We start from the raw sequence: 26,307 nt of genomic DNA, 5'->3' as shown, positions 1-26,307 counted from the left end.
GGAGTCTGCATGTGGGAAGGAGGGGCTTATTTTACTATAGAGTCTGCCTATAGGGGGTGCATTATACTACAGAGTCTGCCTATGAAGAGCTGCCCTAAAACTATATAGAATCTCCCCTTCGTGGGCTGCATTATACTATATAGTCTGCCTATGGGGGGCTGTATTATGCTACAGAGTCTGCCTTTGGGGGGTGCATTATGGAATCTGCCTACGGGGGGCCTGTATTATACTATAGCATCTGCCTCTAGAGGGGGGAGTGCATTATGGAGTCTGCCTATGGGACTGTATTATACTATAGTCTACCTATGGGGGACTGCATTGTACTATAGAGTCTGCCCATGGGGGGCAGCATTATACTATAGAGTCTGCCTATGGAAAGTGCAGAGTACTATAGAGTCTGCCTATGGAGGGGTGCATCATACCCTATAGAGTCTGCCTATGGGGAGTGCATTATACTAAATAGAGGCCTATGGTGAGTGCATTATACTATATTGAGAACTATCTGGTGCATTATACTATATGGAGGCTATCTAGGGGGTAATCATACAGTGTGGAGATTACAGTGAGGGGCCATCATACAGTGTTTGAGCCATTAAACAGTTTGGTGGCTACTAAGGGGTCAGTATATTGTGTGGATGGTACTATACAGCCAGGGGTCACTATAATGTGCATAGGGGAGCTGTACAGGGGGGAGACTCGGGACATTATTAAATATAAAGTGGGCACTTTTTTTTTTATAGGAGAACTCGGGTGACGGTGACTGCCAAAGGGGCACACAGGGCATTATTACTTTCTAGGTTTCTAGTGGGCAAAATGTAGGCTCTGTTTTCTAGGGCACTACTATATTCTAAAGGGTTGCTTTAGGATTTAGAGGGCACACAGAACCGCACAGTAGGTGCAGTAATAGGGACAAATACTTCAGCAGTGGCTCAGCATTGAGGTATCAGCAGGATAAGCAGTTGGGAATAGATGGTGAAGGCTGGAATATGAGAAGTGAAATGTGTCTTTGTTGTAATCTCTGCAGACGAGTCCTGGCTGGAGAAGTTGTCATGTCGGTCTGGGCCAGATAGAAAAGTCGGGAAAAGTGAACGATTCCATCAGAAAGAACGTCCTCTGTAAGTCACCATGTACTGTAATCACTTATATGTTCTGGAGGAGTGGTATTTACCACTGACCATATGGCGGTAATATCAATGTTGGTTTTTATACAGAGATTATTTTCAGCAACAGTGCAGTCATCTCCTACATCCACTATTAGGGTGCGTCACCCAGTTGTAATTAAGGTTACCTGCTTAGGGGCCCAGTCAGAAGTTTCGCCCTCCCCCCGAACAAAAACCCTAGCTACGTCTCTGATTGGTACGTCATGGAGATGCAAGAGGCCAACTGCATTACTGATATTTAGTATGTTAAATCGTATAGTATGGTCTAGAATTACTTCTTATTAAACAAATACCTTTTGAGATTCTGCTCTGAAATTCTTTAGCTCTTCTCCCTTTTTTGCGAGTTCTTCTTCTAACTTATCCTTAAGGGCAGTTAAATTATTTCCTTTCACTTTTTCATCACTCAACTCTTTATCTATGAGGGCCTGAAAAAAGAATAAAACAAATATGGACACAATGGTAGTGTAAGAGGATAATACGGTTTCACTCAGCAAATTACCTACTTCTTCTTAGGAGCTTCTCGACATAGATTTCAGAAAATATATACCGTATATAGTCGAGCATAAGCCGACCCACGTATAAGCCGAGACCCCTAATTTTTCCACAAAAAACTGGGAAAACTCAACGACTCGAGTATAAGCCTGGGGTGGGAAATGCAGCAGCTTCTGTTAAATTTAAATAAAAATAGAGACCAATAAAAGTGAAATTCACTGAGACATCAGTAGGTTAAGTGTTTTTGAATATCCATATTGAATCAGGAGCACCATATAATGCTCCATACAGTTCATGATGGGCCCCATAAGATGCTCCATACAAAAGTATGCCCCATATAATGCTGCACAAAGGTTGATTATGGCCCCATAAGATACTCCATAGAAACATTTGCCCCATATAATCTTGCATAAAGGTTGATTATGGCCTCATAAGATGCTCCATAGAATCATTTGCCCCATACACTGCTGCATAGAGGTTGATTATGGCCCCATAAGATGCTCCATAGAATATTATGCCCCCTGCAATGCTGCATAAAGGTTGATTATGGCCCCATAAGATGCTCCATAGAAAATGTGCCATATAATGCTGCATAAAGGTTGATTATTGGGCTGAAATCTCTGCTTATACTCGGTATTTATTTTAGCTGTTATCAATGCAATTTGTTTTAAAATCAACTTTTAAAAATAGTAATCACACATATGGAAAAAATATAAAATAATACAGCAAAAAGCAACAAACTAATGAGAGATTGCAAATACTGGAAACAGATGACCTTAAAAAATCTTTGAATATATTTTAAGGTAAAGATAAGAAAAAGCAAACTACCTTCTGTTTTTGAAATTCCTGAAGACTTTGCCCATGTTCCTTCAGTTGGTTCGTCTTTGTCGATATTTCCTGCTCCATGGTGCTCTTCGCTGTAGTTAACTCCTTGATCTGTTTCACTTGGCTACTTATTTCATTCCTGTTAGATTTCAGCTCTTCTTGGGCTAGTATTAGTTTTTCCTCTAAGGACTGAAATGTATACAGGAATTATGATCATCCACGTGAATTATTGTCGCTTGTCAATCAATTCTGTTATAAAAAGTGGAGTCCACTTTTTACCCCTGATGAAGCCACGGCTGTGGCGACACGCGTCGGGTCTTTGACCCCCCTTGGACCTCTGATTGGGTTTGCACATTGCTGGGCATGTTCGATAGGATATATTTTAGACTAGGGATGCACACTTTTTGCGGTTATGCTAATTGACGGGCAGTTTTGGTTAGTGCATAGATTATAGATTCACATGCACACCCTCAAGCATGCGGGTTGGGTTGTGCAGGGTGGCTAACTATTTGTTGGACAGATCTATCTGGTGCACATTATAATTGCACATACTATATGTCGCACACATACTCCTGTCTATGTTAATGCAATTTAATTATTCTGTTGTCAGTAATTTACACACATACTGACAAAATAGGGATTTTTTATGTGTGAGACGTTTGCACATAACGGCTTAGTTGTGGGGTTCATTCAGCTGATGCATGTTGTTTATGCATATGACCACATGCCGTATATATATTTCCGCTTTGCGCATGCAGCTTGATCCTAGAGCCCTATTGTCAGACATTTCCTCTATACTAATAATGAGGGTATTCTTGATACGACTGCATTTATATACCCACTCTATTTTTGTCTATATATCCTGCAAAAAAAAACCTCTACTATATATGAACAATAATAAATTCATCCATATTGATATCTTCTGGTAGAGGTCTGTTGTAGGTAGGCATGTTTTCTGTTTATTACAGCCTGCTGCATATTATAGGTCTGTTTATTTACCAACACAGCTGTCATTCATTTTGTGTAGTTTGGCTGGTCATATTAGATCTTTCCACTCACTCTGCATAATTTCTAGACCTGTACATGCCTCCATTGCAATAGAGTGATTTGATTGCTTGTATTGGGTATTTTTACCCCTCATACTACATAGGCATTGGGGTATTTCTACATAAATATTGATTATATGTTTTTTGTGTGCTGTTCATTATTACAGTCTGTCATTTTTTGGACATACGGTACTTATTTCCTCCCGCATACAATCATGCCCTATGTCCTTAATTGTATACATATAGCATAACAGTGCAATACCCTTATCGTTGGTCCCTGGTCTATTTTGTCCAGCACCTAGGGGGCTTTATTTCTCTTTTTGGGTTGTTGATTTACTGTTTTTATCATTCATGTTTTTAGGTTATTGTTTATGTGGTTTGTTTGCTTTTGTACTCTCAAATAAATTATTTTTTTCAAATATTATATTGTGCATATGGGGTGTTCCTCAATTTTCTGTATGTCTCTTTTCTTTTTTGTCGCGAACAAAGCATATCCATTTACAACATTTCTAAGATGATAGTGGAACAATTTCATCCTTATATACACAATGCTGAATTAGCATTTGTCTATACAGATTAAAAAGCACCAACAGTGCTTCCTCCTCCAGACCCAGTGATCATGTGATCACTAAATGTAAGCAGGTAGCACGAGCTACCTGTAAATCAATGTGAAAAAAAAAAAAGCTGTGCAGATGGTGCGGAAAAATCCACGCAGAAACGCTGCGGATTTAAAAGAGGTGAATGTCACTTCTTTTGTGCGGATCTGCAGCGTTTCTGTACCCTTCCATTATAGAAATCCGCAGTGGTAAAAACTGCAGAAAATCCACACAAAATCCGAATCACTTCCGCATAAAAACCGCACAAAATCTGCGGCAAATCTGCACCTGCGGATTCTGCCAGGAGATGCGGATTTTGTGCAGAAAATTCTGCACCCATTTCCGCAACGTATTCACATAGCCGTCTAGTTTCTTTTTTCTTTACCGTTAAGTGGCGGAAAAAAAACCTCTGAAATTTGTATGAAAAGAAGTATTTGCATTCGTTGCTATTTTTCGAGCTCCGCAGCATTTTCATTGGGTGATGGCTTATTTTTTGCGCCCTGAGCTGACTCTTTTTTTGTTACCATTTTGGGGTAAGTATACAATATTTTGATTGCCTCTTTATGCAATGTTGCAGCAGCCAATAAACTGTAATTCTAGTGTTTAGATTTTTCTTCTCGTTACGTTGTTTACAGGTTAATTTACTTTATATTTTGATAGACTGGACATTTCCGAATGCAGCAATATCAAATGTGCATTTTTTTAAATTATTTTCAATGGAGCAAAGTGGAGGTGATTTAAACTTGTGTTTTTAATTTTTTTTCTCTATTGCTTCATTGGGGGACACAGGAACCATGGGTGTATGCTGCTGCCACTAGGAGGCTGACACTATGCAAATAAAAAAGTTAGCTCCTCCTCTGCAGTGTACACCCCACCGACAGCAAGTAGGATATTCAGTTTAGCTTAGTGTCAGTAGGAGGTGGACACGGGTTTTTCATTAGACCCATATCTACCTCAATGTGCGTTGTTTCCTTTCAGATACCTTGGAGGGATAAAGTGTGAACGGTCACAACTGTACTCCCACAAAGAGACTATGAGTACGGCGTGTACTGCCACCCCGTATCCTCATAGATCTGGCTGCAGGACCAAGACCCTAACACAGAAGCGTGTTTAGGAGACATGGCCGGTCCAAGCTCCGTCCCCCACCCACTCGCCCACCAGAGCCTGTCGGTTGGAGGAGACGAGGACGTCCACCAGCAAGATCTTCTGGACGTCTTTGCATTCCGTAATAATGAGGTATATTTCCTTTTCCTCAGGCTCTTCCAGAGAAGATATACAGCTGAAGAAGGTGAGCATTTAGGAAGGTGCCTCCTCTATCTCCTCAGGGACATTAAGTCAGCGATTCCCTTTGGGAGGTGGGGGGCTATTTCCTAAGGGAAATACGGGCTTTCAGCAGAGTGGCATCAAAGACTTATTTTAGCCCTGCCCAGGACATCTCCCTGGGTTCAGATGCCAGCCAGCCACCCACCAGTACCTTTTCATCGCCTCTACGAAGATCATGGCAGCCTTGCTGGCCATCTTGAGGTTGAGAGGTACTCTTTCCGTACCTCGACAATATTCTCATCAAGGCTCCGTCCTTTTCTCAGGCCCAGGAAAGCCTGCCCATCGTTCTCGACACCCTGTCCCTTTTTGGGTGGTTTGCCAACAAAAACAAGTCTTGCCTTGTTCCGACTCAGCGCCTCGTGTTCCTAGGCATGCTGTTTGACACCCGTCGAAACAGGATTTTTCTTCCCGAGGAGAAGAGAGCGCTTCTCCGTCAGGAAATTCGCTTGCTCCATCCTTAAGAGCGGGCATGAAGGTCCTGGGAAGGATGGTGGCAACATCAGAAGCGATCCCCTTCGCTCAATTCCATTCACGACCTCTTCAGCAGGTGATCCTTTGGCAGTGGGACAAGTCTGTCCTTTCTCTGGATCGTCCAATTCATCTCTCGCATCGAGTCCGACGGTCCTTCAATTGGTAGCTGACGTCTCCTCATCTTCCTAGGTCGGTCCTTCCTTCCCATTCTCTGGCAGGTTGTGACGATGGACGCCAGCCTTCTCAGCTGGGGAGCGTTTTTTCACCACCTGACCGTCCAGGGACGTTGGTCAGCGCAGGAGTCCTCGCTGCCGATCAACGTCCTCAAAATATGGGCTATTTTTCTGTCCCTTCTTCACTGGGAGAGACTTCTCAGAGGTCTGCCAGTCCCAATTCAGATGAACAACGCCACGGCAGCGGCATATTTCAACCACCACGGAGGGACATTGAGTCCCTTGGCATTATGCCGAGGTCTCCAAGATCCTCCTTTGGGCGGAGGTGACGGTCCCGGCGATAACCGCGGGGCATATCCCCGACGTAGACAATTGGGCTGCCCACTTCTTCAGCCACAAGGGCCTTGCGGCAGAGGAATAGTCCCTGCATCAGGAGGTCTTCCATCAAATTTGCATTCGATGGGGGACTCTGGATGTGGACCTCAAGGCGTCCCAACTGAACAGGAAGGTCCCTCGTTTCATCTCCAGGCCCCGCCATCCTATCGCGGTGGGAGTCGACGCTCTGGCCATTCCTTGGTCGCAGTTCGTACTTCCCTATCTGTTCCCCCTCTTAATCTTCTTCCCAAGCTATTGATGAAGAGCAAGGCGAGGGGGGAGTACCAGTCATCCTGATCGCATCGGATTGGCCCAGAAGGTCTTGGTTCGCGGAGGTCAACAACCTTCTCGCGGACGCTCCCTGGAGGCTTCCGGACAGACCCGATCTGCTGTCTCAAGGTCCGATCTGCCACCCGAATTCTTGGTCGCTCAATTTGACGGCGTGGCTGTTGAGACCGCAGTTCTGAAAGCGTCCGGTTTTTCAGGTCGGGTGATTCACACCATGATCCAGGCTCGGAAGTCTTCATCTTCCAGGATCTATTATCGAACCTGGAAGGTCTGTTTTCACTGGTGCGAGTCCACTCATGTTCCACCTATGTTCTTTTCTTTCCCTCCCATTTTGGCTTTTCTCCAGGCAGGGCTGGACGTGGGGCTTTCTATCCTTTTCCAGAGGACATTAGCATCCCAACCGCAGGTCAATACTTTCCTTCAAGGAGTAGCGCATGCAGCTCCTCCATACCGGGTTCCCGTGGATCCCTGGGATCTCAATCTTGTACTGGAAGTCCTGAGGGGTTCTCCCTTTGAGCCTCTCAGAGAGGTTTCCCTGTCTCTTCTGACCTGGAAGGTGGTCTTTATTGTGGCTATCACCTCCATCTGGCGCATTTCAGAGTTGGCGGCCCTCTCTTGCCGTCCACCTTTCTTGGTTATTCACCAGGATAAGGTCGTCCTGCGGCCTCCACCTTCCTTCCTCCCTAAGGTGGCATCCACTTTCTATCTCAATGAGGACAATGTTCTGCCTTCCTTTTGCCCTGCTCCTACTCATCCTCTGGAGCGCTCATTGAACAAGCGTGACTTGGTCAGAGTCTACCTGACTAGAGCGGCCTCCTTTCAGAAGACGGATTCTCTATTCATTATTCCGGATGGTATGTGAAAAGGCCTGCCGGCCCCCAAGTCGATTATTGCTCGCCGGATCAAAACGGCAATTTTGGAGGCTTACCGGGTCAAGAACAGAGTGCTCCCCTCTGGGGTTAGGACTCACTCTGCCTGGGCAGTCGGCGCCTCTTGGGTGGTGCACCAAAGGGCTTCCGCCCTACAACTTTGTAAAGCGGCAACCTGGTCTTCCAAACATATCTTCGCCAAATTTTACAAGGTCCATACCTACGCTTCGGCTGATGCCAGCCTAGGCAGAAGGATCTTGCAGGCGGCAGTGGTCAGTTCTCCGACCTGATGGAACTCCGTTTTCCCTCCCCAGGGACTGCTTTTGGACGTCCCATGGTTCCTGTGTCCCCCAATGAAGCGATAGAGAAAACAGGATTTTTGGATGCTTACCGTAAAATCTGTTTCTCGGAGCCTTCATTGGGGTCACAGCACCCTCCCAAGTAGAACAGCTCTATTTATTGTGTTATATTGTTACAGTTTGAGTTTTCTTTCTCTTTTACATGTTGCTTCTCCTACTGCTTTCTCACTAACTGAATATCCTACTTCCTGTCGGTGGGGTGTACACTGTAGAGGAGGAGCTAACTTTATTTGCATAGTGTCAGCCTCCTAGTGGCAGCAGCATACACCCATGGTTTTTGTGTCCCCCAATGAAGGCTCCGAGAAACAGATTTTACCGTAAGCAACCAAAAATCTCACTTTATTTAATAGTCCACTTAGGAGAAGAAGCAGAGATCGCCCAAACTTGTGCTATACATAGCAGTGCTTCAGCCCCAGGAAGAAGCTAGAGGCGAAACGCGCGTCAGACTGTGGGGGCGCCACGCTACATTCTCCTGACCATTACCGATCATTTACGCTCTTTTCCTCGTTACAGGAATAACTCTTTGGGCTTATCTCTTTCCCTTACATGCGGGCTATAACCATTTACCATCTAGATATCATTACATCTATTTATTCTTGTGGATATGTATGTATCCCTACCTCCATCTAAATTCATTTATATCGGTTTTCTTATGTATTAACATCCTGCTTTGGACTAAGGTTGGTGATGATGATATTAATATCTATATGCACTCATTGTTCTAAATGCTATATAACTTGTTATGCCCCTATAAATACCAGGGCTGTGGAGTCGGTAAGCCACAGTTGTGACTCCGACTCCTGGATTTTATCAGGTTACGACTCAGACTCCGGCTCCTTCATAAATGGCCAATTCGTAACAATAAATTTACTGTTGTCAAATATTAACAGCGTGTTTATTCAGTTTCTCACCATCATATAAGTAATCAGACCACTTGGAGCAAAAACTATATGTATTAGAATACAATTAGAATATAGCAAATAACTTTTATAAACTTTTCCAAACTCTTGTAAGTAAATATACAATAAACACTTATGCAGTTAATAAGAAGAAATCTATAAATTTGTCCTCAGATAAAGTAATGCCTCTGTCAGATCCTCCTTCATGGATGCCCTCAAATCTGATCTACCGTAATTATTTTGAGAACAGAAAAAAAACTCTCTACACTAACTTGGGTTGGTGGCAAAGCAGTAACAACTCGGGCAACATCTCTGACAATGTGAGGATACAGAGGAATCGCTTGTTGCACTGTTATTTTTGATGAACGGTCAAATTTCTCAATTTTTTTAGTGCACATGAAAAATTCTGCTGAAATGTACTGGCTATGTTCTTTGATGGGGATGACTCCTCTATACGGGAACACTTTGCATGGTCCTTGTGATCCAAATGTTTTTCGAAATTAAATTCTTCATCAGTTGATGAGGGTGAAGATGTGGCAGGACGACCAAATTCTTCTGGTTTCTCCTGACTGTTCTGCAACCCTTTCCTCCTTACTGCTATTTCAAACAGAGCTTCTTTTCCTTTAGTTAGCTGTTCATCATCTAGAAGAATCCGATGCATTGGGTCTACATAAACAGCTGCCAAAAGTATGTTATTTTGTAATAGTAGCTCCTCTCTCCGTTTCATTGATGTAGCAATGCCACTTGCAATTAACCCTCCTCTTTGGGACAGGCGAAACATCAGGTTCTTCCACTCCTTTAAGAAAATACCTGGAGTTAAGTCCTCTGCTTGTAATTTTTTAGTCACTGTAAATGGGTACTCTAGCAATTTTTCCAGCTCAGTCACCCGATTCCACTGACTTTCATTTAGCGTCAGTTGAGGGTTAGCCATGTCTACAAGAAAGGCTTTCAGTTCAACCAAGCGCTGAATCATTAAGTAAGTACTGCCCCATCGTGTGGCTTGATCAATAATTGCCCATTTTCCAGCACGTCTCTTCAAAATTGAGTCAACTTTAGGGGTTCTGGCAACAGTAGCCAATTTTCTCACCTGGCCAATCAGTGCAGCAGCATGTCCTTCTTGCAGACTGTCTCTTATAGCCAGCTGTAGCGTATGCACAACACAGCGCATGTGATGAATGAAAGAACGTATTGACAGAGTTTCAACAAAATCATCTAAACTATCATGTTGCTGTTCATCTAAAAGCAACTTCAGTTTGCTCCTCAGTTACAATACTGTGTTCCTCTATTTCAAACATTTCTGTGTCTGTGGACCCATAATGTTCTTCTAGCTGCTGGTCACCATCATTCCTCTTATTCATTAGCTTAATAGTACTTATCATATCTGAAGCATTGTCCGTTACGACAGAAAGAACTTGCTCTTTTTTAAGTTCATAGTCTTGCAGAACCTTTTCCTCTAAGACCTGGAGAAACTCACTGGTGTGATGAGCTTTGGTGTCTTTTACTGCCAATGTCTTGGTAACCATTTCATTTTTGTCACAAACAAATCGGACATTGATGGCAAAATAGTTCACTCTGTGACGTGTGCAGACATCCATTTTAAGAAACAGAAAGCATCCCTTGAGAGTTTTTTTAAGCTCTTCCTTTTGTTAAAAAGCTTCTTCGATTAATAATTTTCTAATACTCTCTCTCTCCAGAGAAACACCAAGCTTGCGAGCCACTTCCCCATTCAAACACATAAAAGCTGGTCGTGAAAATAATGAAATAGGCACACTATCCTTTACAACAAGCTCTATGATCTGTTTTTTAAATGTATCTACTGTCATTGTCACAGTAACTTTGTCACTGACAAAATATCTTGCAACTGATGGCTGCAAAGTTCTCTGCTCCTTTGTTTGGCTGGAAGAACTGGGCACTGATTCATTGGTTTGGATGCAGTCTTTCTCATCCACTGCTTTCAGTACTTCTGGATGAAAGCGCTGTAAATGTCTCTTTAGATTAGAAGCTCTGGTAGGAGCATTTTTATCTTTGCCTGAATATGCACTGATCTTGGCGTCACAGCATTTGTTTTCGTCTGGATCATTTGTCATACACTGACAGACATAATGGTTTTTATCTTGAGTGATGGTGAAATGTTCAAATACAGCTGATTTAATGTGACGCTTCTTTGACATTCTCAGGTTTTTAATTCTGTATTTACAATACAAATGACAATTGTTTTTCCTAAAAACAATTGTACAAAATTATTGCCAGGTCGTACAACTGATATAGTGGTCAGTAATACGGTTATTCCTCATGTACTCACAGTTAACTGATGCAAAGATAGTTGAAAGGATAATACTTCTTACAGTCTTCCTCTTCTGAGTAGCAGCTGTGAGATGCTTGGAAGACACACACCAAACATCTAGTCTAGAGGAGGAGCTTTACTACTAAGAATTTGCAACACATTTTCAATTTCAGTTTCATATATTGTAAGTAGGGGGTTGGGGCAGCATGAGATTAACCAAGTATAAGATTAGATAAGGGCAGTGGAGAACAGTGACACACAAGAAGTAAGAAATGTCTCTATCTCCAGCAGAACTGCTTATCACTGTTGTTCATAGTTTGATAGAACATATATATTTGAGAAACATTTATAAAATTCATATGAAAGTTCAATTATGAAATAATACATTTTTTTTTAAAGCTGGAGTTGGAGTCGGTACATTTCCACCGACACCGACTCCAACCAAAACTAACTCCGACTAAACAGCCCAGATAAATACCCCAAATAAGATTTGATGTGTCAGTCTATAATGCTGAAATTATATTCCATCTTACTTAAGGTTAAAGGATTATAAATGACATAGGTCTTATGTGATATATTGTACGGGGAGTCACTGGACTTAACCTATGTAGTATCATATTCTATGATCATCACATTATTATTATTCCAATGGTTGTTACCCATCAGTCAGGATTCAGTGGTGTCTCTGATATGAGGCACTCTCTGATTTTTAAGGATGTTATTTAGATTTTTTTTTTTCAATAAAGATTGCCTGGTTTTAATTAAATGGATCTATTCTTTAGCCTGATGGGTTACCCATAGGTAGACTATGTTTTAAATGGATTAGATCCAAATCTGTCGAATACAATATTGTGCAAGAGGATACCGTTTTTACCATCTTCAGACTTACTTTAAGATCTTGTCGAAGGGCGGAAACTTCAGACTCTTTTCCGTACATATCGGACTGTAGATTCCCCAGTTTTTCCTGGAGGCCTTCACTGGATTTCTGTAAATCAGACAGTTTTCCTTTTTCAGATGCCAGATCCCCAATTAATGTTGTAACCTGCTGCTGTAGTAATTCCTCTTGTTGCACCTGAAACAGAAAATCCAGAGCATTGAGTTAAAACTATGAAACTTTAGTCAATTAATAATAATGGTATGAAATGGGGAGTGATGGAGTCAAAAAGTAAGGACCCTCTGTTACTACTACCCACCCTGATCCCACAAATACAGTACAAACAGAAAAATCCCTAAAAACGCAATCTTTTAATTGTACGTTTTTACAAATAAAAATAACTGACGTTTTAGGATGATCACTGTTCTAGTAAATGACTAGGTCATGGTATTAATCAAAGCAATATAGGGCTATGAGGTCCAGAAGGCACCATGATAAGATTATAGATAATGATAAGATTGTGGCTTCCATTAGAAATGGAAGCCCTGATTTAGATGGAAACAAAGCAATTAAAATTCTACAAGGGTACCAAACGTTTCAGTTTACCACCTTTCGTTTTTGAACTTTCGGCTCTTACTTAGCTTTCTCCAAGAGCCATAACTTTTGCATTTTAAGCTTATTTTAGCAGAACAAGTTGCAGTTTTGAATGACACCACTCACTTTACCTTATAATGTACAAGAAAACAGGAAGAACAGTAAAAAAACTGCAAGTAGAAAAATGCAATTCCGCAATTGTTTGAGGTTTGTTTTTTTATGAGGTTCATTGTATAGCAAAAATGACCAAAGGGTAACGTCTCACAGTGGCACTTTGGTCACTATGACGGCACGATCCGTGACGCTCCAGCGTCGCTCTATTATCGCTCCAGCGTCGTAGACTGTGGTCACACTTCGCAATGCACGGCGCTGGAGCGATAATTTCATGACGTATTTGCGATGTTGAAGTCATACGGGACAGTCCTACGGGCATGTCACACAGGAGGTGCTCTCACAATTCAGAGCACATTTTGCATAATCTATGCGTGACGTTCACGAGGGGCATGTTGTGCTGCTAGCTAACTACACCTCTAATGTGCTGATTGGCCGTTGGTTACTCTGCGCGCATTGGTTGGAAAAATTGTCACCTGAGCGCTATTGTTCCCGACGCCACCTCAGCTTTCAAAAGAATACAGCGCTCGAGAGCCACGGTTTTATCGGCCGGGAACAATAGTACCACGTATGTCGAATGAGCGCACAGTATTGTACCGCCCAATCAGCACACAGGAGGTGGAGAATTTGGCGCTCCTACGTATCAAGCTCCTCCACCCATTACATCTTATACAATATCGTGCGCACCTTTGTTACACGATGCGATCATGCCGCCACAGCGGGACAATTGACGACGAAAGAAAGTTTCAAACGATCTGCTACGACGTAAGATTCAAAGCGGGGTCCCTGATCGCAGTAGCATGTCAGACACAGCGAGATCGTAAGTATATCGCTGGAACGTCACGGATCATGCCGTCGTAGCGACCAAAGTGCCACTGTGAGACGGTACCCTAAGACCCGCAAGATGTTATTCTTCCATCCATGGAGGAGGGTTTTGTGTGCACTGAGCTGACATTTGGTTTGATACCATCTTGGAGAACATTTATTTTTGGAAGAAGTGCGACGACCTAAAAGCAGCAATTCTAGGGTTTCAATTTATTTTTTATTTTTGTGCTTAACGTATGGTTTCAATAATTTTTATTTTGATATTTTGGACTTTTTTTTTCGCCGAGAGCATACATGTTGATTTCTTTACTTCATTAATTTGAATGGTGTGGTGGGGGAATTATTCCATTTATACATTTATATAACATATACTTACACATACATAGAGCTTACCGTATTTTGAGGTCTATAAGACGCACCGGACCATAAGACTCACCCCAAATTTTGGGGACAAATATAGGTCAAAAATGTTTTTAATAAAATTGTGATGCGTCTTGTAGTTCACTACCAGGGGTGTGGATCGTGGGGAGGGAGTTGGCTGCGGTGAAGCAAGGTCCCAGGAGGCAGAGTCGCTGGCAGCTGCAGGAGTGGAGCGATGCTGAGGGCCCCAGGCTGGGAGGAGGGGGTGTTCGGAGATGGCGAGGCTGAGGCATGCCCCGGGCTTTCACACAATGTTAGCGGAATCCCTGCACTTCTCATCATTTTTACTGTAGTGGACTACAAGAAAATGGCTGCCGATGGTGGCGCATGCTCAGATTGAGTTACGGGAGCAGAGATCTATTTCTGCGCAAGCGTTGCAGCATTGCCCCACTCCTGCTGCCTAATTCCTGCAGCAGCGACCCTGCCTCCTGGGATCTTGCACCACAGCAGCAGCCCCCTCCCCAACCCGGTAAGCTACATCTGAACCATAAACCACACCTCAAATTTAAAAGAGGAAAAAAAATAATTTTAAGTGTGAAAATGGGAGACTATCTTATAGTCCGAATTTAGCTTACTGGGGGCGGTAGGGGAGCGGCGTCACAGGAGGCAGGAGCAAGGTCGTGCTGCAGTAAGCTGGTGATTGTAGCAGTGAGGCGATGCTGCTGGCCGAGTTGGAAGAAGGGAGGGGAACAGCAATGGACTTCAGGAAAATGGCACCAGAGGACACGCATGCGCAGATTGAGATCTCGTCTCGTCATTGAGCCAAGATCTAAATCTGTGCATGCGCCAACACCAGCACAATTTTCCTGGAGCCCACCGCCAAGAGATCAATGCATGCAGATTCACCTCCTGCCTCACACTGCGTGGACACCCCCTCCGCCCAGCTCGCTCCTGTGACCCCGCTCCACCGCCTCTCCTCCTCCGGAAGCTACATTCGTACTATAATAATCATCCCAATCCTCCTCTACGCCAGTGAAGTCTGGGGCCCTCACACATACCCAGAGTGGTCAAAATGGGATTCCAGTCCAACAGAAATAATCCACCTGGAATACTGTAAACACCTTCTCCAGGTCCATCGGAGCACCGCCAACAGTGCCTGTCGGGCTGAGCTGGGCAGATTTTCACTGCAACTAGCAGTCCTGAAAAGGGTGCTGTCCTACCAGAGTCACCAACAGATTAGCAACCCAAGCTCCCATTACCATAAAGCCATGCTACATATAGCTAGTCCCCACAAACCAGGACCCCCGGGACAGCTCACCCAAACCCAACCTGACCGAACCATCAACCAAAGCATCCTGACAAAAGCCAGAATCAGGAAGATGGTAGAGGAGGGGCAGGAGAGGTACGACAGTGAATGGAAGAACGAGATCAACAGCTTTCAGAAACTGACCATGTACCAGATTTTTCGGAGAGACTACAGACTGGCTCCATATCTAGAGAAACTCCCGGACCCAGAGACTGCGAGATCGTGAGCTGGTATAGACACAGTGCCCACAATCTGGCCATCGAGGTCGGCCGGCACAGACTGAGCAACAAGCCCAGGGAAGACAGACAGTGCCTACACTGTGACCTGTAGGATGAGACCCACTTCCTGCTACACTGCACCAAATACGCAGCAGTGAGGGACACTCACTTCAGGAGACTATCCGACCTCTTCCCAGATTTCAGCTCCATGAAGGAGGAAGAAAAAACATTCTGCTGGGGAAAGAAGAGAGCGCGGTGGAGATAGCAGCGCAGTATTTGAGCGCGTGCCATAGACTGCGAGAAAGACAACCATGATATGCCATGGACTTCCATCCCTCCACCCTGTACCCCATCCATCGTTCCCATAGTCCCTACTCCCTATTACGTACTGTAAACGTGCTTTGGCAAAACTAATGTTTATTTGGTCCTGCCAATAAAGTTATTTCTTGTAATATTCCCAAAGGAAAGATCCTCAGCATTATGCAGTTGTAGGAGCAAATATCCTAACATTTATAGATTTACTATAAGGTAATAATATTCTGCTTTTTCAGATAATCTCTGGATAAGAAGCATATGCTAAATAAAAGGGGGCAGAAGTAAGTTGCAAATACCTTCTCCTTTAACTGTCCACTGAGGGCTTGTATATCCTTTTGGTGTTTTTTCTTATCTTCCTCAGAAGATGACTGGATCTTTTTCATCTGTGTCTGAAGTTCTTGTTGAAGTTTTTCCTTTTCTTGTATGGAGCGCTGCAGCTTTTCATTAATAGCCTGTATTTCACTTTTCAGCTTGGTGGATTCCTAAAAATAGGTTATAAAACATTAATATAGAGCTAATAAACATTGCTTTAGGCCAAATAAGCCACCTTAAAAATGTATATACATATGTCAGTGTAGGCATTTGGCTAATTAATTGACACCCAAAAAACTAACTTTCCTCTATAAGACATTTTATTGAAAACAAACTCACATATTCCAGTAGCACATTATTATTATTCCTACACAGTAATCATGATGGGAAAGGGCAAATACTAAAAAAATGACCAAATTACTATTTAATTGAATTCAGAAAAAAAAAATGGAAGAAATGCTAATCAATAAATTATGTTACCCCAAAATGTTGCCACTGGAAAATACAACTGATCATACAAAGGACAAGTCATCATACCGCTACATATTAATGGCACCTGATCCTTGGGGCCCAAAATATGACTGTTCCTTAAGGGGTTAAACCAATTAAGACTTTTTAAACCCCATAATCTTGAGGTATTAGAAGGCAAGAAGCATTTTCCGTCCTATATACCATGCACAGACTGCAACTGTTCAAGGGTGATATAAATGAAGATACACAGCCGTGATTAACCCTTTAGTAGCTGAGCCAATTTTGACCTTAATGACCAAGCCAATTTTTACAATTCTGACCAATGTCACTCTATGTAGTTGTAACTCTGGAACGCTTCAAAAGATCCCACTGATTCTGAGACTGTTTTTTCGTGACATATTGTACTTCATTGTTAGTGGTAAAATTTCTCCCATGGGACTTGTGTTTGAGAAAAAAAAAAAAACGGAAATGTGGCAAAAATTTGGAAATTTTTAAACTTTTAGTTTTTATGCCCTTAAACCAGAGAGTGGTGTCACGCAAAACATTTCCCATGTCTACTTTACATCAGCACAATTTTTTAAACAGTTTTTTTTTTGTTAGGAAGTTATAAGGGTTAAAAGCTGATCAGCAATGTCTCATGTTTCCAACAAAATAAAAAAAAAAACATTTTTTTTAGGTACCATCTCACATTTGAAGTAACTTTGAGGGGCCTATATGACAGAAAATATCCAAAATTGACACCATTCTAAAAACTGCACCCCTCAGGGTCCTGAAAACCACATTCAAGAAGTTTATTAACCCTTCAGGTGCTTCACAGGAACTGAAGCAATGTGGAAGGAAAAAAATGAACATTTAAAGGGAACCTGTCACCAGGTTTGGTCAATATGAGATACAGCCATCACCTTTCAGGTCTGATATACAGCATTCTATAATGCTGTATATCTGCCCCCAACCCGACCTGAAGAACTGAAAAATAACTTTTATTATACTCACCTACGGGGCGGTCCGGCCCGAGGGGTGTAGCTCTTCTTGGTCCAGCGCCTTTCATCTTATGATCGCTGTCCTCCTTCTTGGTTCGTGTAGATGATGTGTCCCTACTAGTGATGAGCGAGTATATTCGTTGCTCGGGTTTTCCCGAGCACGCTCAGGTGGTCTCCGAATATTTGTTAGTGCTCGGAGATTTAGTTTTCGTTGCCGCAGCTGCATGATTTACGGCTGCTAGACAGGCTGAATACATGTGAGGAATGCCTGTTTGATAGGGAATTCCCACATGTATTCAGCCTGTCTAGCAGCTGTAAATCATGCAGCTGAGGCAACGAAAACTAAATCTCTGAGCACTAACAAATACTCTGAGATCACCCAAGCGTGCTCGGGAAAACCAGAGCAACGAGTATACTTGCTCATCATTAGTCCCTACGTCATCCACACAGTTTGATCGGCTCCGGCGCTGGTGTACTTATTTGCCCTTTTGAGGGCAGAGCAAAGTACTGCAGTGCGCAGGCGCCGGGAAAGGTCAGAGAGGCCCAGCGCCTGCGCACTGCAGTACTTTGCTCTGCCCTCACAAGGCAGAGAAGTACACCAGCGCAGGAGCGCAATGCCGAGCAGACTGTGTGGATGACGTATGGACGCATCATCCACACAAGGTGGTCTTATTTTCAAAGGGTAACAGGATAAAATGGACTACAAAATGTGTTGTACAAATCCTCCTGAGTACGCAGATACCCCATATGTGGGGGGAAATCTACTGTTTGAGAGCACAGCATGGCTCGGAAGGGATGCCGCACCATTTGACTTTTTGAACGTTAAATTGGCTGAAATCGAGAGCAGGTGCCATGTCGCATTTGGAGACCCCCTGATGTGCCTAAACAGTGGAAACCGCCCACAAATGACACCATTTTGGAAACCACACCCCTCAAACATTTTATCCAGGCATATAGTGAACATTTTGAACCCAGAGGTATGACACAGAATTTGATAACATTAAGTGTCAAATGGAGTATGTCGTCATTAGTGTTGAGCGCAAGTGCGCGCTACTGCAGTTTGCATTGGATGCTCGGGTATGCAGCGAGTATCGTGGGTGTCCAAGTGAGATAGTCTAGTTAAAAAAAAAAAAAAACGTGTAGATTCACGATACTCCGTGTATACCCGAGCAGCAAGCACAATTTTAACTCCAACCCTAACCCCATGTGATAGGGTCTATCACAGTGATCAAAAGGAACAAATACGAAAATTCCCTATTGTTGCTGGGTACCGGCAAGCAGATCTCAGCGGGCGCACAGCGCATGCGGCCACATTTTTTTCTTAATATGTGATCGCTGTTATTCGGTGAATAACGGTGATCACTTGATAGGGACCGTAAAAACCGGCCCTGATCATGTTCTCCAGGGTCTCAACTAGTAGCTGGTAACCGAGACCTGGGAGATTTTCCGACGATGTGGGGGGAGGGGGAAGTGGAAATGAGGAATAAGTGCCCGTAACTAACGCCGTTAAAAGGGGTATCTGTGGTCGTAAAGGGGTTAACATACTTGTTTGCCTTCAGCAACATACTGAAGAGAGACTAAAGGTGTTACCTCCTCCTTTTCCGTCAGATGAGTCTTAAGCTCCTGGACCTCTTTAGCTGCCGAGCCGGTCTGGGTCTTCAGCTTAACTTTCAATTCATCACGGGATTTTTCCTAATAAAATAATGAAACGTCATATGGTTTTTCAATGATAACATTAATCAGAAGTTACGGTATATTTTACATCAAACTGGCAAGTTTTCTGTAGCCGAACTAAAGGTGATAGTTGGATAGTTGTGTTGTCTGAACATACTTGGAGTCAGTAGCTGGTTTCACATCAACTTCTACCAGCAAATGAATATACAGTGTCTTCAAAAAGTATTCATACCCTGTGAACATTTCCACATTTTTTTCAAGTTACACCCACAAACTTAAATTTGTTTTCTATCTGAATTTTATGTGCCATGCCAACACAAAGTAGCAAGTATTAGTGAAGTGTAAAGGAAATGATAGCAGTTTGTTTTTAAATATTTTAAAAATATAAATCTGAAAATTGTGACATGCATTTATATTCAGCCCCAGAGTCAATACTTTGTAGGACCACCTTTTGCTGCAATTACAGATGCTCATCTTTTGGGTCTACCAGCTTTTCACATCTTAAGGCTTAAATGTTTGCCCCGTCTATGCAAACTAACTCTAGCTCAGCAAGATTGGATGGAGAGCATCTGTGAACAGCAATTTTCCCATCTTGCCACAGATTTTCAATGGGATTTCGGTCTGAACTGTGACTGGGCCCTTCACACACATGAATATGCTTTGATCTAAACCATCTATTGTAGCTCTGACAGTATGTTTAGGGTCTTTGTCCTGCTTGAAGGTGAACCTTCTGCTGCTCCCCCCCAGAATGTGCTGCATTCAACTTTATCGTCATCATAGATAATACAGACGATACAGTTGAAACCAATAATGGAGGAGAGGGTTCCCTCCCTGTCACGTCATCGTGCACCATGCTTTGTGTGCCAGGCAGATGACAGTGCAGCTGCTGAGACCAAAGCAGAGCAGAGTATATACATACACACACATCAGTGAGTGAGTACTTAAGGCTATAATACTGTGGAGGGGCTACATTATATTCTATGGAGGGCGGCTGCATTATACTCTATGAGGGTCTACATTATATTCTATGGGGGCTGTATACTATATGAAGGGGGCTGCATTATATGTCATGGGGGGTTCCATTATACCCTATGAGGGGGCAGCAGTATATTCTACAGGGGGGGGGGCTGCATTATAACCTATGAGGGGGCTAAATTATATTCTATGGGGGGCTACATTATACCCTATGAGGGGTCTGCATTATACTCTGAAGGGGCTACATTATATTCTATGGGGGGCTGCATTATATTCTATGAAGGTCTACATTATATTCTATGGGGGGCTGTATACTATGAGGGGGGCTGCATTATACCATAAGAGGGGGCTACATTATCTTCTATGGGGGGCTGCATTATATCCTATGAGGAGGCTGCATGATACTGTATGAGGGGGGCTGAATTATACCATATGAGGGGGACTGAATTATACCGTATGAGGGGGACTGAATTATACCGTATGAGGAGGGCTGAATTATACCATATGAGGGGGCTATATTATACCCTGAGAGGGCTAACATTATATCCTATGAGGGGGCTACATTATATACCGTATGAGGGGACTGCATGATACTGTATGAGGGGGGCTGAATTATACCGTATGAGGGGGGCTGAATTATATAAATGAGGGGGCTGCATTATACTCTGAGAGGGCTACATTATACCCTATGAAGGGGCTGCATTATACCCTATGAGGGGGCTGCATTATACCCTATGAGAGGGCTGCATTATACGCTATAAGGGGGCTACATTATACCCTATGAAGGAGCAACATTGTACCCTATGAGGGAGCTACATTATAGTCTATGGGGGGCTGCATTATACCCTGAGGGGGCTACATTAGATCTTGTGAGGGGAGGCTACATTATACCCTATGTGGGGGCTGCATTATACCTGATGAGGGGGATGCACTATACTCTATGAAGGGGCCACATTATATTCTATGAGGGGGCTACATTATATTCTATGAAGGGTGCTACATTATATTCTATGAGGGGGCTACCCCAACCCCTGCTATATCATTAAGACGTGTACTGCCTTATATTATACCCAGATAATAGCGTGTTTTATCGCACAATTGGTGGTCTTGTATTTATTTCTATGTAGCTACATAGTGGGACCCAAGAATGATTTTCTCTGTTGGGCTAAACTCCAGTCTGACGCTGGCAAGGTTTTCCACCAGAATTGCCATACACTTATCTCCATCCATCTTCCCATAAACTATTAAAAGCTTCCATGACCCTGCTGAAAAAAAGCATCCCCTCTACATGATGCTGCCACCACCACCAACTTTGATGGTGGGGATGGTGCTTTCCAGGTGATGTGCTGTGTTATTTCTGATGCACATAGCGTTTCACATTAGGCCAAAAAAGTTCTACTTCAGTCTCATTTGACCAGAGCGTTTCCTTCCACATGTTAACACATGTTCCTTACATGGATTGTTTCAAACAGCAAATGGGACTTCTTATGGCTTGCTTTAAAAAATGGCTTTCTTCTTGACATTCTTCCATAAAAGGCCAGTTTTGTGGCGCATATGACCAATAGTTGTCTTGTGGACAGATTCACCCACTTGAGCTGTGGATCTCTGAAATTCCGCCAGAGTAACCATGAGCCTCTTGGCTGCTTCTCTGGTTAGCGCTCCCCTTGCTTGCGATGTCAGTTTAGGTGGACAGCCATGTCTTGGTAGGTATGCAGTTGTGCCATACTCCTTCCATTTTTGGATGATGGATTGAACAGCGCTCACCGTTTAGAACTTGGGTTCCTATTTTTTAAACCAACCTTTAGTCTCCACACAACTTTATCCATGACCTGGCTGGTGTGTTCCTCGGTTTTCATGATGATGTTTTATCTCTAATGTTCTCAAACAAACCTTTGAGGCTTCACTGAACAGCTGTAGTTATACTGAGAATAAATTACACAGAGATGGACTCAACTTTCTAATTATGTGATTTCTGGGGGAAATTAGTCACTCAGTATTTTATTTAGAGGTATCAGACTAGAGGGGGCTGAATACAAATGCAAGTCACAATCTTCAGATTTATTTTTTGTAATAATTTTAAGACCAGATATCAGTTCTCTACTCTTCACTAATACTTTCTACTTTGTGTTGATATATCACATAAAATACATTAAAGTTTGCGGATGTAACATGAAATAATATGGAAAAGTTCATGGGGTATGAATACTTTTTTAGGGTACTGCACTATTATTACATGACCAATTATGTGTAATATATATATACCTACCGTATATGCTCGAGTATAAGCCGACCCGAGTATAAGCCGACCCCCCTAATTTTGCCACAAAAAACTGGGAAAACTTAATGACTCGAGTATAAGCCTAGGGTGGGAAATGCAGCAGCTACCGGTAATTGTCAAAAGTAAAAATAGATACCAATAAAAGTAAAATTGAGACATCAGTAGGTTAAGTGTTTTTGAATATCCATATTGAATCAGGAGCCCCATATAATGCTCCATAAAGTTTATGATGGCTCCATAAGATGCTCCATATTAAAATATGCCCCATATAATCATGCATAAAGGTTAATAATGCCCCCATAAGATGCTCCATAGAAACATTTGCCCAATATAATGCTGCACAAATGTATGGCTCCATAAAGATATTTGCCCCATATAGTGCTGCACAAACGTTATGGCCCCATAAGATACTCCATACAGACATTTGCCCCATACAATGCTGCACAGACGTTATGGCCCCATACAGACACTTGCCCCATTTAGTGCTGCACAAACATTATGGCCCCATACAGACACTAGCCCCATATAGTGCTGCACAAATGTTATGGCCCCATACAGACACTTGCCACATATAGTGCTGCACAAACGTTATGGCCCCATAAGATCCTCCGTACAGACACTATGGGTGTATGCTGCTGCCACTAGGAGGTTGACACTATGCAAATAAAAAAGTTAGCTCCTCCTCTGCAGTATACACCCTACCGACAGGAAGTAGGATATTCAGTTAGTGAGAAAGCAGTAGGAGAAGCAATATGTTAAAGATAGAAAGTCAAACTGTGACAATATAAGGCTAGGTTCACACTAGCGTTGCGCCGCCCTGCGTCGGCGACGCAACGCGCGACGCACGTAAAAACGCGCGCAAACGCGCGCAAAAACGCGCGCGTTTTGCGACGCGTGCGTCGTTTTTGACGAAAATCGGACGCACAGAAAATGCTACATGTAGCGTTTTCTTGCGTCCGACGCTAGCGTCGGAAACGACGCACGTGGCGAAAAACGCCACCAAAACAACGCACGCGTCCCCTATGTTAAACATAGGGGCGCGTCGCCGCCGACGCAACAGCGGCGCAACGCTAATGTGAACGTAGCCTAACACAATAAAACAGAGCTGTTCAACTTGGGAGGGTGCTGTGTTCCCTAATGAAGGCTCCGAGAAACAGATTTTACGGTAAGCAACCAAAAATCCTGTTTTCTCTATCGCCTCATTGGGGGACACAGGAACCCATGGGACGTCCCAAAGCAGTCCCTGGGGAGGGAACAGCAGAAAAACTCCATTCAGGTCGGAGAACTCACCACTGCTGCCTGCAAGATCATTCTGCCTAGGCTGGCAACTGCCGAAGCGTAGGTATGGAGCTTATAACATTTGGCAAATGAGTGAATGGAACACCAGGTTGCCTTGCAAAGTTGTAGGGCGGATGCCCCATGGTGTACCGCCCAGGAGGCGCCCACTGCCTGGGGCAGAGTGAGTCTTAATCCCAGGAGGAGTCACTCTGTTCTTGACCCGGTAAGCCTCCAGAATAGCAGGTCTGATCCAGAGAACAATCATAACCTTGGAGGCCGGAAGGCCTCTTGGCGCACCGTCTGGAATGACAAATAGACGGTGCGTCTTCCTAAAGAAGGCGGTCCTAGACAAATAAATCCTCACCGCCCTGACCAGGTCTGGCCTGTTCAGCGAACGCTCCAGAGAATAGGTCGGAGTAGAACAAAAGGTGGGAAGGACGATCTTATTGAAGTAAAAAGGAGGACACCACCCTGGAAAGAAAAGGCGTCGAAGGCCGTAAAACTACCTTATCTTGGTGAAGAACCAAGAAATGGGGCGACAGGAGAGAGCCACCAACTCCGAGACGTGCCTAATGGAGGTGATGGCCACCAGAAACGCCACCTTGCAGGACAGAACAGACATTGAGGCCTCATGGGGAGGTTCAATGGGGGAACCCCACTGAGCCTCCAGAACAAGATTGAGGTCCCAGGGATCCACGAGAGTCCGGTACAAGAGAGCTGCATGCACCACTCATTGAAGAAAAGTTCTGACCTGAGAACGGGACGGATATATATCCTTGTACCGTGATAACCAGTAGATAGACAAATAATTGGAATTGAATTAGTCTATGCCTGATGCATAGGCCTGAGAAGTCTCGAAGGTTTGCAATTTGCTACCATCTTTTCAGTTAGCCATTAAGAGGTATCAAACACCGAGGTCTCCCAGATCTAAATATCTGACCTGAGAACGGGAAGACAAGGACTTCTGAAAAGGGACTTCAGAAAGAGAATGGAAAGGGTTGCTACCTGACCCTTTAGAGAACTAAGGGCAAGGCCAGCATCAAGTCCCGCCTTGAGAAAAGGCCAAATGGAAGGTTTCAACAGCCAAGATGTTAAATTGAGCAACCAAGAACTCTGGGAGCAGACCGGTCCTTGGGACAGAAGATCTGGCCTGTCTGGGGCCTCCAGTGGAAGTCCGCAAGGAGATTGACGATTTCAGCAAACCAGAACCTTCTGGGCCAATCTGGTGCGATCAGAATGACCGGCACCCCCTCCGCAATGATCTTCAACTGCCTGGGAAGAAGGGAAGGGGAGGAAACAGATAGGGAAAAACAAATTGCGACCCAGGAATGGCCAAAGCATTGGTCTCCACTACAAGAGGATCGCGGACCTGGAAACAAACAGTGGAACCTTCCTAAGCAGTCGGGACACCAAGAGATCCGCGTCCGGGGATCCCCATCAAAGGCAAATTTGAAGGAAGACCTCCTGATGCAGGGACCACTCTCCTGCCGAAAGGCCCTCGTGGCAGAGAAAAACACTGCGGCCTAGTTGTCCATGCCGGATAGTGCCGGAACCGTCGCATCTGCCCAGAAGAGGATCTTGGATACCTCCGCCATTTCCAAGAGACTGATTCCCTCCCTGGTGATTGACATATGCCACAGCCGTGGCATTGGACATCTGGATTCTGACTGGCAGAACTCTGAGAACCCTTTCCCAGTGACTCAGGGACAGAAGAATGGCCCCTATCTCAAGGATGTCGATCGGCAGAGGAGAATCTTGCTCCGACCAACGCCCCTTTCACTGACGGATGGCGGGAAACCACGCCCCAGCCGGGAAAGCTGGTGACCGTCTTCCCCACGTGCCATGGGCGAGAAGGAAGGACCGGACCTGGGGAATGAGAGGGGATGATAGCCACCAGCTGAGAGACCATTAGAATCGGACGGAAGGCCGAATCGGACGATCCAGAGACAGCACAGACCAGACCCACTGAGAAAGGATAGCCTGCTGAAGTGGAACAGCGCAAAAGGGAACGCTTCCGATGCTGCCACCATTCATCCCAGGGCCTTCATTGCTGAACGGAAGGAAGGCAGCCGAGGGTCCTGCAGAGCGAACTCCGTCCTGGAGAATTGCCCGTTTCTCCTTGAAAAAAAGAGAAAAAAAAAAAAACCCTCGACTGACGGGTGTCGAACAGCATGCCTAAGAAGACGAGGCACTGACTCGGAATAAGACAAGACTTTGTTCTGTTGACCAGCCACCAGAAACGGGACAGGGAGTTGAGGACGATGGTCAGACTCTCCTGGGCCTGAGAGAGGGGCGGAGCCTTGATGATGTCTTCGAGGTACGGAATGAGCACTAGGCCCCTGATCCTCAAAATGACCATAAATGTAGCCATGATCTTTATGAAGACATTGGGTGCGGTCGCAAGACCGAGCGGCAGGGCGATGAACTCGAAATGACTCTTCTGCGCCGCGAAACGCAGGAAACTCAGGTGTGCTGGGAAAATCAGAACATGGAGATAGGCGTCTTGGATATCTATGGAGCATAGGAATTCCTGTGGTTCCATGGAAGCCAATACTGAATGGAGGGACTCCATCCTG

General features: G+C 44.1%; 1 protein-coding gene across 3 annotated transcripts in view; it reads right to left on the bottom strand.

The window, feature by feature from the left end:
• Positions 1 to 26,307, bottom strand: part of EEA1 (early endosome antigen 1) — a 216,317-nt gene that overhangs the window by 21,718 nt on the left and 168,292 nt on the right. For all 3 annotated transcript variants that reach the window (XM_069764363.1, XM_069764362.1, XM_069764364.1), the window contains 5 exons: positions 19,117 to 19,218; positions 16,060 to 16,245; positions 12,050 to 12,232; positions 2,481 to 2,666; positions 1,454 to 1,585 (listed from right to left, as the gene is read on the bottom strand). In XM_069764363.1, coding sequence (XP_069620464.1) covers positions 1,454 to 1,585; positions 2,481 to 2,666; positions 12,050 to 12,232; positions 16,060 to 16,245; positions 19,117 to 19,218 — 789 coding nt within the window. The remainder of the gene's footprint in view (positions 1 to 1,453; positions 1,586 to 2,480; positions 2,667 to 12,049; positions 12,233 to 16,059; positions 16,246 to 19,116; positions 19,219 to 26,307) is intronic.

This window comes from Ranitomeya imitator, chromosome 4, assembly GCF_032444005.1.
Source record: "Ranitomeya imitator isolate aRanImi1 chromosome 4, aRanImi1.pri, whole genome shotgun sequence".
Lineage (NCBI taxonomy): Eukaryota > Metazoa > Chordata > Amphibia > Anura > Dendrobatidae > Ranitomeya > Ranitomeya imitator.
This window is presented reverse-complemented; position numbering and strand designations above follow the sequence as displayed.